Genomic DNA, 17,974 nt, shown 5'->3' with positions numbered 1-17,974 from the left:
CCACATCTGCAAACTACACCACAGCCCATGGCAACACCAGAACCTTAACCCACTGAGCGAGGCCAGGGATCGAACCCACAACCTCACGGTTACTAGTTGGGTTCATTAACTACTGAGCCACAACAGGAACTCCTAACAACGTATATTTTTGTAAGTATATTTTTGAATGTATAATTTTTAACTTCTAGACCTCAAGTATGCAGTTTCTTGGCAGTGACTTAAATATAGTAAATCTATAATAGCACACTCACAGTTCTGAGGTAACTGGCCCCAGAACTCATGGCAAACTAGCTTCAGTCATTTCATTAATTTCATAATCTTGCCTTTTACAAAATTAAAATTTTAGAACTTCATTTATAGGACTAGAGTGGGCTTTACATTATGGGTTTTTTTCCCCACTGATTTAAAAATATATTTGGGGTAATGATTTAAATATGTCTTTCCAAAATTTACAAGCAGGTTTTGAATATGACTTCAGGTCAGTTGTCCTGTTATAAAAACATTTAGGAAATCAGCATTTCCATGTAAGTAAAATTCTCAGAAAACGAAAGTGACTAAGCCAGAGGTCATTACAGTTTTTTCTCTAAACGGCTAAGTAGTTAATATCCTCGGCTTTGTGGGCCATATAGCCTCTATCATAGCCACTTAGCTTTGCTGTTGTAGACCGAATGCAGGTCTAGACGATGTGTAAGTGGAGCAGTATGGTAGCGTTTCAGTAAAACTTTATGCTAAAGCAGTGGGGGTCTGTTTTTCACCCACAGGCTTTAAGCAGCATATTATTTTGCATTTTCATATTTTTTCATGGAGATTATTCTTAAGTTCTACACCAAGGAGTGGAATTTTTGTTGTGGAGGTCGGGTTATTCCTAAATAGAATTAGGCTGCTGGATTTCTTAACTCTTGTTCTTACTGTTGTAATTTATAATGCTTCTGGCTGCTTTTAGATTGTCACGTATGTCTACACCAGTCGTCTTTTCTCTCCTACCAGTCTGATCTCCTCTGCAGTAGGTCAGCAAACCAAATTATTTAACTTAGTAGAATTTTCGTTGTGTAATTTGTATAATGATAGCCATTTCTGATTTTAGGACAATTTAGTGTACTTCTGGTTATCTCAAAGGGAATAACTAAACTGTTGGTGGGTAAAACAGGATATTTACATTCAATTTTCTGAATACTATGTAATACCTTTTAGAAGAGCGTTAGAAAATCAGATGAATAGCAGTTCTTACTTTTAAAAGTTGGAAATCGCCGATCTTATTTGAAGCACTGTACTAGAGTCATTTCCAAAGAAACTTGTTCTTTTCTGCATGTACGCATTAGACACTAACTGTACACGTAGGCTGATTGCTGGTCTCTATTAAGCGACTCAACCCCAAATCACAGCTAATGAATGTGTACGAAGAGCAATTGAACTCTCTTCATCCTAATGGGCAACAGATATGCCTAGGAGCATAGTCCAAAAACTGAGAACATGGCACAGGCAATAGGTAGCATATATTGAAGCTCAACCCTAAAAGCAGTAAGTTGTTTCTCACTACTTGTATGTAGATTTATTTGTCACTTTCGTTCATTACTTCTGTGTATGTGCTTTTAAAGAATATGTTTGTATACTCATGATCCAGTTAAATGCTGTCATTTTGTCTAAGGTCAGTGTAGGCCCTACCTCTGCACATGTACTTAAAGTGAAATTTATACTTGAGGGAGCAGATTAAACCATAGGATGTATTGTAATGTGATGCGCTAGAAATTATTACACTGCTTTTAATCTAGAAGATATTTAAGCGAAGAGAAATTAGAATAGGAACTGTATGCAGACCGGCAGCTTAAAGAACTCAAATGCTGTTCTATAAAAACTAAAGTGTGTCAGTGATCCTTTTAAAAGAGTAACAGGCCTTTGAGTCACGCGTATTTGTTCCGCAACTTAAGTGTGTAAGTGAGATCACTGTTATGAACCAAGTCCTCTAGCCTCTGTACGTAGCAAAGGAATAAATGCAGTGTTTTCTTTCCATTTTAGCCTGTTCCCAGAAGGTTGGCGTCTGTACTGGAATGCTTGATCATTGCTCATTCAGTTGGAGTGGAGAGTCTTTTTGCTGACTGCATGAAGTAAGCGATCTGAAGTAGTGCTGATACTATTGATTTAGGGATTTTGTTCTTCCATTCTCCTAATTTTGTGGGGAATTTTAGACTTGGTCTGTTTCCTTGGGCACAATGTAAATAGCTTAATGCTTAACTAGTTGCAACAGCTGAGGAGAAGTATTGATTTAGATACTACTCAAGATGCTTGTGTTCGATTTTATTTTAGCTGAACCATGGTTACTTATGTTAAAATCCACGCACATAGCCCAAAATGGATTTAAAATAGTGTTTGTTGAAAAGGGGACACAGTTAGGTCCATTATTGGTGCTCACAAAATTAACTCTTAAGATTAGTCAAAACATATATGTAAAGTCTATACCATTGAAAACAAAATGTTTCTGAATATTATGAAAAATATTTTCATTTCTTTAACTTGAGGTCCTTTGATTTTTAACAGGTGGATTGTAAAGCATTTTGCAAGGTTTTGGTCTGAAAGAAGCTTTGCAAACGTACCCCCTGAGATTCAGAAAAAATGTCTTAATATGTTGATTCAGTCCTTAGTAAGTATAAGCTGGATACCCTTGTTTGTGTTTGTCATCAAAAAGCTTTTTAAATTTTATGTAAGTAATTTCTGAGTTTTAAATACAAATTTAGAATTATAAGAGCAAGATGAGAGAACCAATTTGAGATAACCCAGAACCAAGCCATAGAACCTGTCTTTCAGACTGTCTTATTCTTCTGTACCAAATGCAGTAGTCAGGAAGCAGTCAGAGGGGCAGAATCACTGGAAAGCCTATAGTGGCGTACGAATGAAAGGGGCATGTGCCAAGATTAGTTAGGCATTGATTGGCTCAGGAACACGGACCTCCACTCACCAAGGTGGGTTTGGGTACAACCCCGAAACAGTGGCACCATTCTCCAAGAGGACCGGCCATTTACCTGGTGGCAGGTTAATTGCATTGGAATTCATCATGGAAAAGACAGTGCTTTGTTCTCAGAGGAATGGACATCTGCTCTGGACACGGATTTGCCTTCCTTACTCCTACTGTATCTAAGAAAACCACTGTCTGTGGACTTACTGGCTTTTTTCCACCATCATAATATTCCACACCCCATCACTTTGACTAAAAAACTCACTTCACAGCAAATGAGGTATGGTGGTGGGCCCATGCTTACTGATTTCACCTGTCCTTCCGTGCCTCCTGTCATCCTGAAGTAGTTTTTGTTGTTACTGTTCATGATAGGAACTTTTATTAGTGATGGCCTTTTGGAGACGTGGTTACAGTGCAGCTCAGTGGCAATGCCTTGTGGAACTGGGGCTGTACATGCTCTGTATCAGTTTTTGATTGACGGAGCTCTTTCTCCCATAACCAGGATCCCTGGGTCCAGAAATCGAGGTGTAGAAATGGATGTGCTCCATGTATAATTACTCCCAGCGATCCACTAGCAAAATTTTTGTTTCCTATCTTCGTAACTCTAGGATCTCCCAATCTAGAGGTCATAGTTGCAAAGGGAGAATGCAACAGCCGCATGGCCTGGAAGTCGGGATTGCCTCCTTCTGCCCACTTTGTAAATCAACAGGCGAAGAAGGGGAGTTATTACTAGATTGAGCATGGCTATCGCGGGGAAATGCAGTGTGGGGGAAGGGGCGTACATCTGGAGCGAGGTGCTCCATGTCCTGGGATTCGGTTTAAGCAGCACTGATAATGGCCTAGCCCCTTCAGGAATGAGAGTTTGGGCTGCCTTACCAGACAAAGAACTACAAACAGCGGGGGTACTTGCTGAGGGAAAAGGGAACGGGGCGTGGTTATGGAAAATGGTAGTTATAAGTACTAAGAATGACCAGGTGACCAGTTACAGAAGTGAGCACTGTAGTGGTTAAGATACAAACACAGGAGTTCCCGTCGTGGCGCAGTGGTTAACGAATCCGACTAGGAACCATGAGGTTGCAGGTTCGATCCCTGCCCTTGCTCAGTGGGTTAACGATCCAGCGTTGCCGTGAGCTGTGGTGTAGGTTGCAGACACGGCTCGGATCCCGAGTTGCTGTGGCTCTGGCGTAGGCTGGCAGCTACAGCTCCGATTAGACCCCTAGCCTGGGAAACTCCATATGCCGCGGGAGCGGCCCAAGAAATAGCAAAAAGACCAAAAAAAAAAAAAAAAAAAAAGATATAAACACATTCATTTCCCTTCTTTATATGAATGCTTTTTTTTTTTTTTTTTTTGGTCTTTTTGCCTTTTCTAGGGGGCCGCTCCCATGGCATTTGGAGATTCCCAGACTAGGGGTGTAATTGCAGCTGTAGCCGCCAGCCTATGCCAGAGCCACAGCAACGCGGGATCCGAGCCGCATCTGCAACCTACACCACAGCTCACGGCAACGCTGGATCCTTAACCCACTGAGCAAGGCCAGGGATCGAACCCGCAGCCTCATGGTTCCTACTCAGGTTCGTTAACCACTGCGCCACAAGAGGAACTCCTATGAATGCTTTTATATATATATTAACCCAAGTATTTCTGTTTTTCCCACTACCATTTAATATAAAATATGTTAATAACAGTTAACTTTATATCTCTGTATTTAAGTTACGGGCTGAGGCATCTCTGCCACATGTCACATGGCTAGGGTGAGCTGTGCTTCCCGCAGTTCCCGTCTTTGTACCATTCTGCATTGACCTGTGTCCTCTTTAGTTTTTCTTACCCCTGGGCCAGGAGTGTGTTTAGCTCCATAAAGATGGGTGCTAGCATCTCTTGAAGGACCCCCATTTCATGTAGGTAGAGGCAGTGAGACCTGAAGTGAGTCCATTTTCTTTCTCTCTCTCTCTCTCTCTCTTTTTTTTTTTTTTTTTTTTTTTTTTCTTTTTAGGGCCACACTAGCGGCACATGGAAGTTCCCAGGCTAGCGGTCGAATTGGAGTTGCAGCTGCTGGCCTACACCACAGCTCCCAACGCTGGATTCTCAACGCACTGAGGCCAGGGCTCGAACCTGCATCCTCATGGATACTAGTCGGGTTTGTACCCTGCGGAGCCACCGTGGGAGCTCCCATGAAGTGAGCTCGTTTCTGTGGGTAATAGCTTGTGTCTTGGGTGCCAGCTTGTCCTCACTCTCCAGCACTTTATATCCGTCATCCCTTCTGCACTGCCTTCCCTGTGGACTTCAAACCACATCGTCACATACGCAGGCAGTCTAACCAGCTCTCATAATCGCAGAAAGTCACATCTCTTTAACAAAGCCCTTTAGATATGTAAATGCCTTCTAGTGGTCCTGCTTCTCTGACTGCACCATGAATGATGTGTCCGACTGGGTTATATAGAGATAATACCTAAATCCAACTAGGAAAATAAGTTTCTGCCATCAGCTGGTGAGATACCATTGTAAAAAAAATAAATCTAAATGTGTGGGTTTATGCTCATGAAGGACTTGGTAGTTTTGTCGCTTACTATTTTGCATTAGTGTCTTCAGTCATTGATTAGCTCCTCTCTGTTCATGGAGGCACACAGATGGCCTATAGCTGTAATTCAGTTCAGTAGAAGTGGAAATATCATTTACTACTACTGCTGCAGCTGTTACTATTGAGTGGATTTTTTTAAAGACTTTTATGGTTCAAAAGATACTTTTTATTTTTGAAATTGTGTGCAACACGTACTATTTTATCCATTTTATATATGAGAAAAGAGAATGACAGAGGTAAATGCTTTATTTGAGGGCACAGTGTCAGTAAATGACAAAGCCAGGTCCTAAAACCCGTTGCTGCCGCTCCAAAGGTGATAGAATAGATGCTTACCATGGGCAAAGATTTTCGGAAGTGTGGTCCTTGACTTGAAGGAACTCGCCAATTGATGGAGGCACAGGCAGGCAAATAACCATCGAAAAATGCGATGAGACAACGACGGATACTGACATTAAATTCCTCATCAGTCTTATTTCCCTTTGTACAGCCTTGGGGCAGAGCCAAGCACATACTAGGTACTTAGTGTACAGGGATAGGTAAATAAATGCATGAGTAAGTATAATTTATAATTCAAGTATATGCATGAAATCACAGAAGTTAAAACGATTGATTGTTCACTCAGTAGGAGAGTCTCTAGTTCCATCCATGTTGCTGCAAATAGCATTATTTTGTTCTTTTCTGTGGCTGAGGAGTAGTCCATTGTGTCTGTATACCACACCTTCCTAATCCAATCATCTGTCAGTGGACATTTAGGTTGTTTCCATGTCTTGGCTATTGTGAATAGTGCGGCAATGAACGTGCAGGTGCATGTGTCTTTCTTTAAGGAAAGTTTTGTCCGCATATATGCCCAAGAGTGGGGTTGCTGGGTCATGTGGTAGTTCTGTGTATAGTTTTCTAAGGTACCTCCATACTGTTCTCATACTGAGTGAAGGAAGTCAGAAAGAGAAAGACAAATACCGTATGATATCGCTTATATCTGGAATCTAATATACGGCACAAATGAACCTTTCCACAGAAAAGAAAACCATGGACTTGGAGAACAGACGTGTGGTTGCTGAGGAGGAGGCGGGGGGAGTGGGATGGATGGGGTACTTGGGGTTCATAGATGCAAACTATTGCCTTTGGAATGGATTAGCAATGAGATCCTGCTGTGTGGCACTGGGAACTATGTCTGGTCACTTGTGATGGAGCAGGATAAAGTGAGAAAAAAGAATGTACACATGTATGTGTAACTGGATCACCTTGCTGTGCAGTAGAAAATTGACAGAACACTGTAAACCAGCTCTAACGGAAAAAAAAATAAAAATCATTATATTAAAAAAATGGATTCTGATTGGAAGGATAAGAGAAGTAATTTGAGATGAACCTGGAGCTAGAGGACAATTTCAAAGTAAAGAAGTATGTTAGGACATACCTGACGGACTTTTTAAAATGTGACCAAGGACCTGGACACTGGGCAGTGCCAGTTCTGCTTTTCCGGGAATCCTAAGAGAAGACGAGTCTGAGGAGAGGCTGAGGCCAGGCTGGAAAGGCTCTTAACAGTGTCTCAACAAGCTTGATTTGTTTTTTTACAGGTGGTAAGTGAGTTTAACTGAAGAATAAGCCCGTCATACAATGTCTCTCTCTCTCTCCTACAGTATTTTATTTTGATCTTATAGCTCTAATCAGGTCGTTTTAAGCTTTATGAATGCACATATAAAGATGAATATCAGAACAAGACACTTAGTTTGAAAAGGAGCCTTTTGGCCTTGTGGTGATTATAATGAAAACTTGAGGGTTTTGTCTTTATTCGTGGATATTCAAGTTTTAAGAAACACTAATACATTCTTTATATTTTATTAAGCAAATAAACTCTATGTTGCCTTATTAATAAAAATAGAATATTTTTAACTTTTTAAATTAAAACTTGAAATATATTACCCAAAACAATGAAGGAAAGATTGAGCAGTCTTCTTAAGTCTTCTTTAGCTTTAGTTCAGTTCACCCACATGTTTTGTGGCGGGGCGCTTTATTCCAGTAATACGCCCAACACTGTCTTACAGCCAGGGAGCTCAAGTGCTGCATCGGACTATATATGGAGAGTTTTTAAAATTTTTAACATGGGGAACATTGAGGGTTTTCTCCTTGTTGGTCACTGTGCAGCAGGTCAGCAAGACATGGCCAGCCCTCCCCAAGGACAAACTACTGCCTTTGGGAGGAGGAGAGGGCAGGCAGAGGGTGTGTACACGAGGGAGGGGTGTTAGGACTCGTAATTACTTGAACCATTTCAAAACATGGTTAAAATTTTCTGTTTCAGGATGTTTTGTGTAAGTCCTCTTAAAAAAGCAGATTATGAATAGTTTTTAGATCTTCTGCCCCTTTTTTGAAGGGGTTGTTTGTTTTTTTGGTATGGAGCCGCAGAAGGTGGGCATAGTTTTTAAACATAGGACAATTACAACAAAAATAGGTGTGAGGATAGTCACTGGAGCAAAACTAGAGTCGTGTATACGTTATGCTCTTTATTAGCCTTGAGGCCCAAAGATAATGGAAGATCATAAGGGTTAAATAGTATGAAGTGCACGGTTTAACCAGTACATAGTGTTAGACAACAACCAGGAAGCTTCTTGGAAAAAATCTAACTTGGTTCCCTACCTCCCTCCTGATAGGCCTGTGTACATCCCAAACGGATCAAAGGTTTGCAGGGAAAGAAAATGAAACCATTAAAAAGACGACAAGAAGCCCTGGGAGAATTATTTTATAACCTTGTCAGGGGAGGGGGGGATACACAATCTAGGAGCCGGAAAGAATTTGGTTACATAAAAATGCAAAATGTCTATGTAGTAAAAATTACCATCAGCAGAGTCAGAGGACAAATAATGGCTCACATCGTACTCTAACTTTTCTAATGTAGTATTTCCTACAAGCTGATTTTTTTAAAATAGCTAACTTAGGGAGTTCCTGATGTGGCACAGTGAGTTAAGAATCCGACTGCAGCAGCTCAGGTTGCGGCAGAGGTGTGGGTTTGCTCCCTCAGCCTGGCGCTTTGGGTTTAAGGATCCAGCACTGCTGCAGCTGCCATGTAGATCACAGCTGTGGCTCGGATTCAGTCCCTGGCTCAGGAACTTCCATGTGCCATGGGTGTGGCCATAAAATTAAACAAAAAATAGCTAACGTAGAGTGTGATTAGCTAGTTCACAAAGAAAATATAAGTGCCTCTTGGCGTTCCCATCGTGGCACAGTGGTTAACGAACCCAGCTAGTATCCATGAGGACACGGGTTTGATCCCTGGCCATGCTCAGTGGGTTAAGGATCTGGCATTGCCGTGAGCTGTGGTGTAGGTCTCAGACATGGCTCATGGCTCAGATGTGGCATAGGCCGGCAGCTATAGCTCTGATTGGACCCCTAGCCTGGGAACCTCCATATGCCGCAGGTGCGGCCCTAAAAAAATAAGAAAAAAAAAAAACGAAAAAGAAAATATAAATGCCTCTTAATTTGATGAACAAATCCTTAACTTCATTTCTTTAAAAGAAATGGATGTTCAAAATTACAGTGTCAGACCATTTTCTATCTTTTGTTATTAAAAAAAAAAAAAGTAATCCGTACTATGTTGACAAGGATGTAGGGGATAAGTACTCGTATTCATTCCTAGGAAGGGTTTTACTGGCACAACTGTTGCTGTGTTTTTCAAGCTTTTTTGACTGTGACCCAAAGCAAGTTGTTTTCACGTTACAACCCACTACACTCACACATAGAGAACTGAAACGAGTTTGGAAAAAGAAAACTTACCATTATGCATGGGGTGTTCTGAGATTTCCTCTTTTCTTTTTCTTCCTTCTTGTTTTCTTTTCTAATGTTGATTATAAGCCACTAAATATACTTCTCTGGGAGGGGAAAAAACTACAGTTTGGAAAACGGGGCTCCTTTGAACAATGTTGGCGACGTTTGGGGACCCTCCTGGTGGCCCACCTCCTGTCCTCTTGGCCCTGGCGTGTGCTCCAGCCATTGCTGCAGCATCCCGCTGCACGTGGGTGTGATCTGGGAGCACCTCTTACGTTCTTACCACTTTCTGTCCCGAGGCGTCACTGCTACTCCACACAGGCTGCCTACAGCTATGAAAACCCGGGAGTGAAAGGGAATTCACATCTCAGGGGACAAACCTTAGTCAGTGGGAGACATGAACCAGTGGTTAAGTGGTGAAATGCTTCCTGATCTTTGGTGACTAATTCAAAGTGTGTTCCCGGTCGCTTGTCAGAGGGTCCCCAGCAAGGCTGATGCCCAGTTGCCCACAATAGCAAATGCTGTGTCAGTGCTTTTCAGACTTGAATGTCTAAATGATCTTGGCTTATTGTAGATTCTCATTCAGTAAGTTAGGGCTGGAGCCTGAGATTTTGCATTTCTAACAAGCTCTCGATGGTAGAAAGCCGTGGATCATACTTTGAGTAGGAAGGACCTAGGAAACTTAGCTTCCACCGGCTTTCCCGCCTTCCCTGTTTCTCGCTCCCAGTGCTTCAGATGGTCTTGGGATCACTCGAGCACAAGCCTGTTTCTCAGGCTCGGTTTTTAGGCAAAACCCAGAATAAGACAAGTAGTGTTGACCCAGAAACTCTCTTTTTTCTTCTTAAGGCCACACCTGCATCGTACAGAAGTTCCCGGGCTAGGTGTTGAATCTAGTTCACGGCCATGGTGACACCTAATCTGAGCTGCATCTGCAACCTGTGCCTCAGCTTGTGGCAACACAGGATCCTTTACCCACGGAGCGAGGCCAGAGATCAAACCCGCATCCTCACAGACATTCCATTGGGTTCTTAACCCACTGAGCCACACTCAGTCCTGTGGCTGCTTTCAGGGTCTGTCTTACCTCCTTTGTGTCTTCGTGGTCCCAGATCCAAGAGGTCAAAGATAGGCTGCAAGGCTGTTTGAGGCTTAGGCTCTGAAATTGGCACCCACCACTGTTTGTCAAGCAAGTGAAAAGGCCGGTCTATTCAAGGGGTGAGGAAATAGATTTCACCTGTTGATGACTGGAGCTGCAAAGAATTCATGGCCATGTTTTTCAGTTATTGATTGTAGTTTTTTATTGATTGTAGTAAATTTATTTATTTAATAAATGGTTATTTCCTAAGACTTTTTTAAGAATTAGAAATCGAGCATGAATAAAATACAGAAATTTATAAGTTGCCCTCTTCTCCTTGGAGCACATGCCATTTGTGAACTGTCATTCCGTTTTTCATAGAGAGCAGTATTCATGAATTTTTTTCCTATGGTGTAAAAATGAGTCCTTATTAAATAAAATGTTAAAAGAAGAGCCTTACCTAATTAGAGAGGAAGAAAATAGTCACCTGGGATTATAAGTAATTTTTAGCCTTTCTAAATTGGTAATAAAGTGCATGTATTTTATAGTTAGAAAAGAATTAAGGCTGTGTCAGTATAGCCATGCAGTTACGAATGATATCTATAAGCACAAAATTTAAGTCAGTAGTGAAAATCTCAGAGAAGTCAAGCCTTTTTTTCGTACTTATTGTTATTATTATTATTTTGTCTTTCTGTCTTTGGGGCCACACCCGTGGCATATGGAGATTCCCAGGCTAGGGGTCCAGTTGGAGCTGTAGCCACCGGCCTACGCCACAGCCCCAGCCCCAGCCCCAGCCATGCCAGATCCAAGCCACGTCTGCGACCTATACCACAGCTCATGGCAACGCCGGATCCTTAACCCACTGAGCGAGGCCAGGGATCGAACCCACATCCTCATGGATACTAGTCAGGTTCTTTAACCACTGAGCCACGACAGGAACACCTGTCCTAGCTATCTTTTAAAGGTGATTTGTTGCCAGCTCAGAGTTCACTCTTTTTGATAATTCTGAACAAATGAGTAAATATGTAAAGGTAATGACAAAGATACTAGCTACCTAGAATTTTGTTTTTTTTTTGTTTTTTTTTTTTTGTGGAAAGCATCACAAGAAAACAAAATACTTAATTTGTCTCAGAAAGTTATTTTTATGAAGAGTAATCTAACTATTTTCCCCTAATATTTTTAAAATCATAAGAATGATGAGAATGCTGCTTTTCTTCTGATGGAGAGTGACAGGCTGATCATCAGTCTGCCCAGAGTGAGATGGACAGAAGCAGCACTGACCATGGCATCTCAGCTCCAAGAGGAATGTATTGCCTTTATTATAGAAAATTTCCCCAGGATCATTCACAGTGAAAATTTTGCTCTTTTCTTACAGGTACAATGTCTAAAATTATATCCTATATTTAGACCCATCTTTGTGTTCTGATTGTAATTATGTAAGCATTTTCAAATGCAGGTTGCTTTTGATTAAATTAGTATGACTTAAATTCCAAAGCAGATGGCATGTTTGCATAGGATTTAGAGCAGTGATGGACAGGATTTTTGGCTCATAAGATAATGAAGGGAGGAGGGGACAGGTTTGAGTGCCCTGGCAAGGCACATTGTAACTCTGGCCAACTCCAGCCCTCGAACAGCATAAGCCGTGTTTTAGAAAGCGAAGTTATAAAGATAATGTTTGGGTCAGCAATACAATTATGGTGCATATGAAATTCTCTGTCTTACTGGAGACCCACTTTCTGTAAATTTAGTAATTGAATAAAGAACTTCTATTACTTATTTCTAGGCTCTGTTTTAGGACTGTTTTGCCTCTTAAGAATAGTACATGTGTGTATGAAATATTTTTAACAGAGGAAAGGAATAGAATGATGATAATACTTACAATACTTATAATAAATAGTGTATTATTACTAACAGAGGCAATAAGATTTCTGATGGACTTCATACAGCCAGTTATGAGGAGTGTTCTGCTGTTTTACCCAACTTTCACATTTCTTACACATTTACGGAGGTTCCTATTCAGTATCAATTTCTGTGTTTTGTAGTCCCAGGCAATGAGTAGCACAGCTGATCTGTTGGACAAAATTCTTAAAGCAATTGAAGAAAACATCACCACTGAGAAAAGCTGCTCTCTTCTGATGGCTCTGGACACACTGCTGAACTCTGACAGCACAAAGGAAATGGTATCGAATGTAATAAAATTCATGAAAATGATACGGTATTTACGACTTTTTTCAGCACGTGCGTGTTTCAGATGTTACGTACTTCATTAAAATGAAGCGTTTGATACGTGGGGGTTAGTTAGAGTGTCGACTTTCATGTATATTTGGAATTTTTCATAATTCAACATTTTTAACATTTTATTTACCTCCAGGTGGACTTACTGTGAAAGTTTAGAATTTGGATGTTTGGCTACTTCTCTAAACATAGTTTGATACTTAGCAGTATGAATTGGTACAGCATAGCTTTAGTACTTCTCCCCAGTCACTCTATTAAATTTCCTAAATGTAAAACTTAAAGGATTTTTTAGGTTTTAATCATCAGTGTCTTTTCAGTTTTTAATTTTTTTCTGACTGCACCCGTGGCATGCGGACGTTCCCAAGCCAAACCCACGCCACAGCAGTGACCTGAGCTGCTGCAGTGACAACACCAGATCCTTAACCCTCTGAATCACAAAGGAACTCCGTGATTTTCTGCTATATCCCTAATTCTTGTTTGTCTTTAGAAAAAAATCATTTAACATTGAATTGACTTGGAAAATGCAAAATTCAAATATTTATTATTTTTAAATGCAGTGACTCAATGGTAATGAATAAGATCATTGCAAATTATTTAATTGTATCTGTTCAACAGGATGATGAAAAACTTTCATCGTAATTTTTATTACTGCAGAGAGTGACCTTGTAATGTCAAAATGAAAAGGCTGCGGAAGGTATTTACGTAAAGGCGGTTTAAAATAAGGTTTCGTTAGAAGGACAAAGCTGACAGGATAGGGTTCATGTTCACTATAAAATTCTGTTGTTGAACAGTAAGCCTTCATAAATAACTTGTACCCGACGATCTTAAAAATCTAAGTGATGACATCATTGATCTAGCTTAGGAGTAAGTAGATTGGGAAAGGAATAATGACTGGTTGCTATGACAATGTGGCTCTCACCAGCTGCTGATTTGTTGCTGGAACACAGGGTTTTACGTGCAAGATCCAGGCTCTGCGTGATAAGCTGTGGATCTTCCTGGTTCAGTCTTTCTATGCTGTTCGTCACACAGAAAGCTGGAAGCTGATGAGCACAGATGATCAACAGAAAATCCAAGCAGGTACGTTAGCCTGGAGGTTTTTTATTCTTATAACTGTGACAGGTATTTCGAGGGAATTCTAATAAGTGGCAGGATTAATGTTTGTTTGCCTCTGTTCAGTAATGGCTTGCAAATTGAAACTATTGATAGTACGGTTAGGCAGTTTTAATAAATCATGCTTTTTTCTGTTCTTAGGGAAAAAAACTCTTTTCCTTTGTATATAAATATACATGAGTCTACTTTATATTAGCAACAATGCCGTGGGCAAATTTGCTTAAAAGCATTCTACAAGAATTAGAGATTAGAAGTATAGGAAAATGTAACCCAGATAGAACAGACCACTAAACGTACTTTCTCTCCCTTTTTAAATATAGTTTTCTGTAAAGCTTTTCCATCTTTTGTAGGGGATATCCTTTCTTGTGGTCTTGCCCAGATTAGATGGCTTTATTTCACAGTCGATCGGTTCAGTGATATGATGTGTGCTATTGCGGAGTGTCCCTCAGGAGCCGCACACTGGTCTCTGACATTTAATAGGTACCATTTGAAATACTAGCTTTCAACAAAAGATGTATATTGCTCAAAATGTGTATTTGCTTCAAAAATATCAAAATATAACATTGAGGGTGTGGAACTAAAAATGGCTTCATGGCTATATGGGTTAAAGCAGGTACCTCAGGAAAAATATTGACAGATTCAGCAAGTATACTTTTAAAACCATTTTCAGTGAAGAGACTATATTTTATGAGGCAGGCATTTGTGAACAGTAAAACATGGAAGCCATACATAATAGACTATTTTCTCGCTAGTACATGGATATGTTAAATTTTTTAGTCAGAATATGATTTGTTCTGTCTTGTGTTAAGAGTCTAGCATGGTAGTGTAGCTAGATGTGATCTCAAGAAGACTTTTCTAGGAAATTCCAGCAAAACAGTAATACAACAAAATCCATGGAGCAGCAGAAGTCATGAGACGGTCTTTAGAAGTTGGCATTTTTTTCCTTGTTACTATTTCTGTATTGATTGTTAGATGACAGTTCATCTGTATTACAAAATCTATACAGTGTGAAAAAATAATATCAGCATTCCATCAGTAGGTGTCCTTCAGCTCTCTTCTGATTGAGAGTAAACTTTGTTTTTCTCCATTTTTTTAGAGGATTTCAGAGTTAAGTTGAGCCCCAAACAGTGTTCTTTAACTCAATTCTTCAGAGTCCTAATTTAAAATACGTGTTAATACATACATACCTATATACACACATCTAGAACAAGGTGTTGTTGGTAATTCAACTAATTGTCATAAAGAACCTTTCAATCTATTATATCAGTGTAAAAAAATTTTTAATCATAAATATGTTGAATTACAGGGAGTCCTGACTTATGCATAATTACTGAGCTGGGAAACCCCAGAGAAAGGAGTGATTCTGGGTTGTCTTTGTTGTAACATTCGTTATGTCCTAGTATGAGTTACTGATCTTTGGGAGAAATCTCGTATTCATTTCTTCCTGTATATTTTTGTGCAAAGTCATTTGCTAACTACAAGCCAGTCCTTGTGCTGCTATTTCTAGTATCCTGCTTTGTCTTCTAACACAGTTCCTACAGGATAGAGGAAGTAACAAGGTCCTACAGATAATCTAATGTCTTTTTCACCAGCTGTTTTAATAAAAATAGAATAAATTTTGGAAATGACATATATCTGTCTCTTCAGATGTATTTTAAAGCCGCATAACCTTCAAAGGGAAGAAATACATTTAGCTAAACTATATTTATAGCTCTCGTACCATTATTCCTATATATTTCCTGACGTCATTTAAATTCGTATATGAAGAATATAAACATGAGTTCCACAGTAATTCCCATATAAACCTTAACTATAGAATGAATTTTTCATGTAATTCTAAAAAAATGATAACAGGTTAAAGGAATTGGTTTTATTTTCACCAATCCTTATTTTTTTCTCTTTATCCTTCCTCATGACATACATGCAAAATGAGATTTTTTAAACCGTTTTTTTCTATACTTTTTAGGATAAATACTTTCTCATATTTAATAGTTTATAAAATATTATGTTTGCCACAATCTGTAATTTTTTTGAAATCTGGAAAACTAGCTAAAAGAAAGTTCTCTCTAAAATTTCACAGCTTGAGAAAATTCTGGGCTTTTGTAAGTGTTTAAATCTTCTCGAGGAGACTAGATGTTTCTCATTATTAATCTTAATCATATAAAATCCATAGCGATAAGAAAATCAATTCAAAATGAGGTTCTTTAAAAAAAATTCTAAAATATAATAGGAAATTATTTATGTGTACTAGGTTGGTTCCAGCTTTTTAAAAGTTACTTCCATCAAAATATCACCTTTTCCTGCTACTGTACTATTTTCCTTCTACTTTTATGGTCATAATAATGCTTACTATAAAAATAAATTGCTTTTTTTTCCTACAGCTGCATTTGACAAAGGTGATGATCGAAGACTTGGCAAAAAACCTGTATTCAGTAGCTCTCAGGTAAACTTTTACAATTTCACAGGCCCATAGGGAAAAAAAGATACCAAAGAATTCACATTTTATTATTTTATATTTCAGAATAATTTTTTAAAAATCTATTCTTTCATTAAGGTTGTTTCTGGATGAAAATAATTTTGAGTCTTTTTTTTTTTTAAATCAAGTGAACATTTTGTAATTTTTTTTTTGTCTTTTTACAGCCACACCTGTGGCATACAGAAGTTCCCAGGCTAGGGATCAAATCAGAGCTGTAGCTGCCAGCCTACACCACACCCACAGCAACACCGGATTGAGCCACCTCTCGACATGTGACCTCGACCTACGAGGTAGCTTGCAGCAGCGCTAAATCCTGAAGCCACTGCGCGAGGTCAGGGATTGAACTTGCATCCTCAGAGAAGCTATGGCAGGTTCTTCTTCTTTTTTTCTTTTTTCTTTTTTTTTTTTTTTTTGTCTTTCTGTCTTTTCCAGGGCCGCACCTGTGGAGGTTCCCAGGCTAGGGGTCTAATCGGAGCTGTAGCCACATCTGTGACCTACACCACAGCTCACAGCAACACCGGATCCTTAACCCACTAAGCGAGGCCAGGGATCGAACCCTCGTCCTCACAGATGCTAGTCAGGTTTATTAACCACTGAGCCACGACAGGAACTCCTATGCCAGGTTCTTAACAAGCTAAGCTACTACGGGAACACCTTTGTAAATTTTTAAATGATGTATATTTTTGAAATCAGGCTGGCACGGGCAGTGAAATATTGTCTACCTTTTTAATTTCCTTGAAAACCTTTTTGGCAACTAGCATTTTGGAACTATTCCAGATCAGAAATTGTCTAGAATTCTGAATCTAATGGCATCTCGATGTTCTAATTAACCTACTTCTTACAAAAGAAGACTTTAATTGTCCCAGTTTTCTCCATACTAAGATTTTAATTCACATAATATCCTTTTGGTGGGAAAAAGGCAAAGAATACCAGAAGTTAGTTTTGTTCACTTTAAAAGTTACTTGGTGTCCTTATATGAAGTATCTAAAATAGTCAGACTCTTAAAACCAGAGTAGAATGGTGGCTGCCAAGAGCTGGGGAAACAAGGAGAAGAGGGAATAATTGATCAGTGGGGGTAGAGTTTCAGTTTTGCAGGATGATAAAGTTCTAGAAACGTGCTGCCCAACAAGGCACAGGTAGTTAACCTGACTGTACTGCCCACGTAAAAAAGGTTAAGATGGTAAATTTATGTCATTTGTTTTCACACACACACACACACACACACACACACACACACACACACACATTACTTGGTATATTCATTGTAACGTGAAATAATTTTTTGTCCCCTAAAGTGTTATTAAGGATGGTTATAGCATTCCAAGATAGATGGTCACTTAATAATATATTTGAAGTGCAAAATTATAATAACCTAGACATGCATTGCAATGCTGTGGAGACAGCATTCCAGTCTGGACTGCGAAGACGACATTGCCCTCGCAGGGTGGAGCGGGGAATCTCTTCTTCCTTGTCAGCCAGTAGATGGGAACTCACCTACTCCAGGCCACAACCAAGCGCTCTCACGGCTTGAGGCAGAGGTCAAGTTCCAGATGTCTTCAGTGAGAAACTGTGGGATTTTTGTGCTGGGAAACTTCCTAGGACCATTGCCCTGAGTGAGTTCCCCGGTATCCCAGCTCCATCATGTGTTTCACCTGAGAACACCTGGTGTCAGCTGCGTCTGAGGATTGTTGCCCATGCTCCTCCGAGAGCGTCATGATGCACATGTGCCCCTCAGATCGCTGAGAAACACCAAAGGACACTTTCGTATTTTGTTTTCCCCTAAATTTCCTCAAGTTTTGTAACCT

At 39.7% G+C, this 17,974-nt stretch overlaps 1 protein-coding gene across 7 annotated transcripts in view; it reads left to right on the top strand.

The window, feature by feature from the left end:
* The window catches only part of KIAA1107 (KIAA1107 ortholog), a 91,150-nt gene that overhangs the window by 60,792 nt on the left and 12,384 nt on the right, over nucleotides 1–17,974 (top strand). For 5 of the 7 annotated variants that reach the window (XM_021090240.1, XM_021090238.1, XM_021090242.1 and 2 more), the window contains 6 exons: nucleotides 2,014–2,102; nucleotides 2,533–2,635; nucleotides 11,541–11,723; nucleotides 12,391–12,537; nucleotides 13,531–13,660; nucleotides 16,075–16,136. In XM_021090240.1, the coding sequence (XP_020945899.1) occupies nucleotides 2,014–2,102; nucleotides 2,533–2,635; nucleotides 11,541–11,723; nucleotides 12,391–12,537; nucleotides 13,531–13,660; nucleotides 16,075–16,136 (714 nt within the window). The remainder of the gene's footprint in view (nucleotides 1–2,013; nucleotides 2,103–2,532; nucleotides 2,636–11,540; nucleotides 11,724–12,390; nucleotides 12,538–13,530; nucleotides 13,661–16,074; nucleotides 16,137–17,974) is intronic. The other 2 variants (XM_021090239.1, XM_021090241.1) reach the window with 2 other exon arrangements.

Source organism: Sus scrofa, chromosome 4, assembly GCF_000003025.6.
Source record: "Sus scrofa isolate TJ Tabasco breed Duroc chromosome 4, Sscrofa11.1, whole genome shotgun sequence".
NCBI lineage: Eukaryota > Metazoa > Chordata > Mammalia > Artiodactyla > Suidae > Sus > Sus scrofa.
Note: the sequence above shows the minus strand (reverse complement) of the source record. Positions and strands in the feature narration are given on the sequence as shown.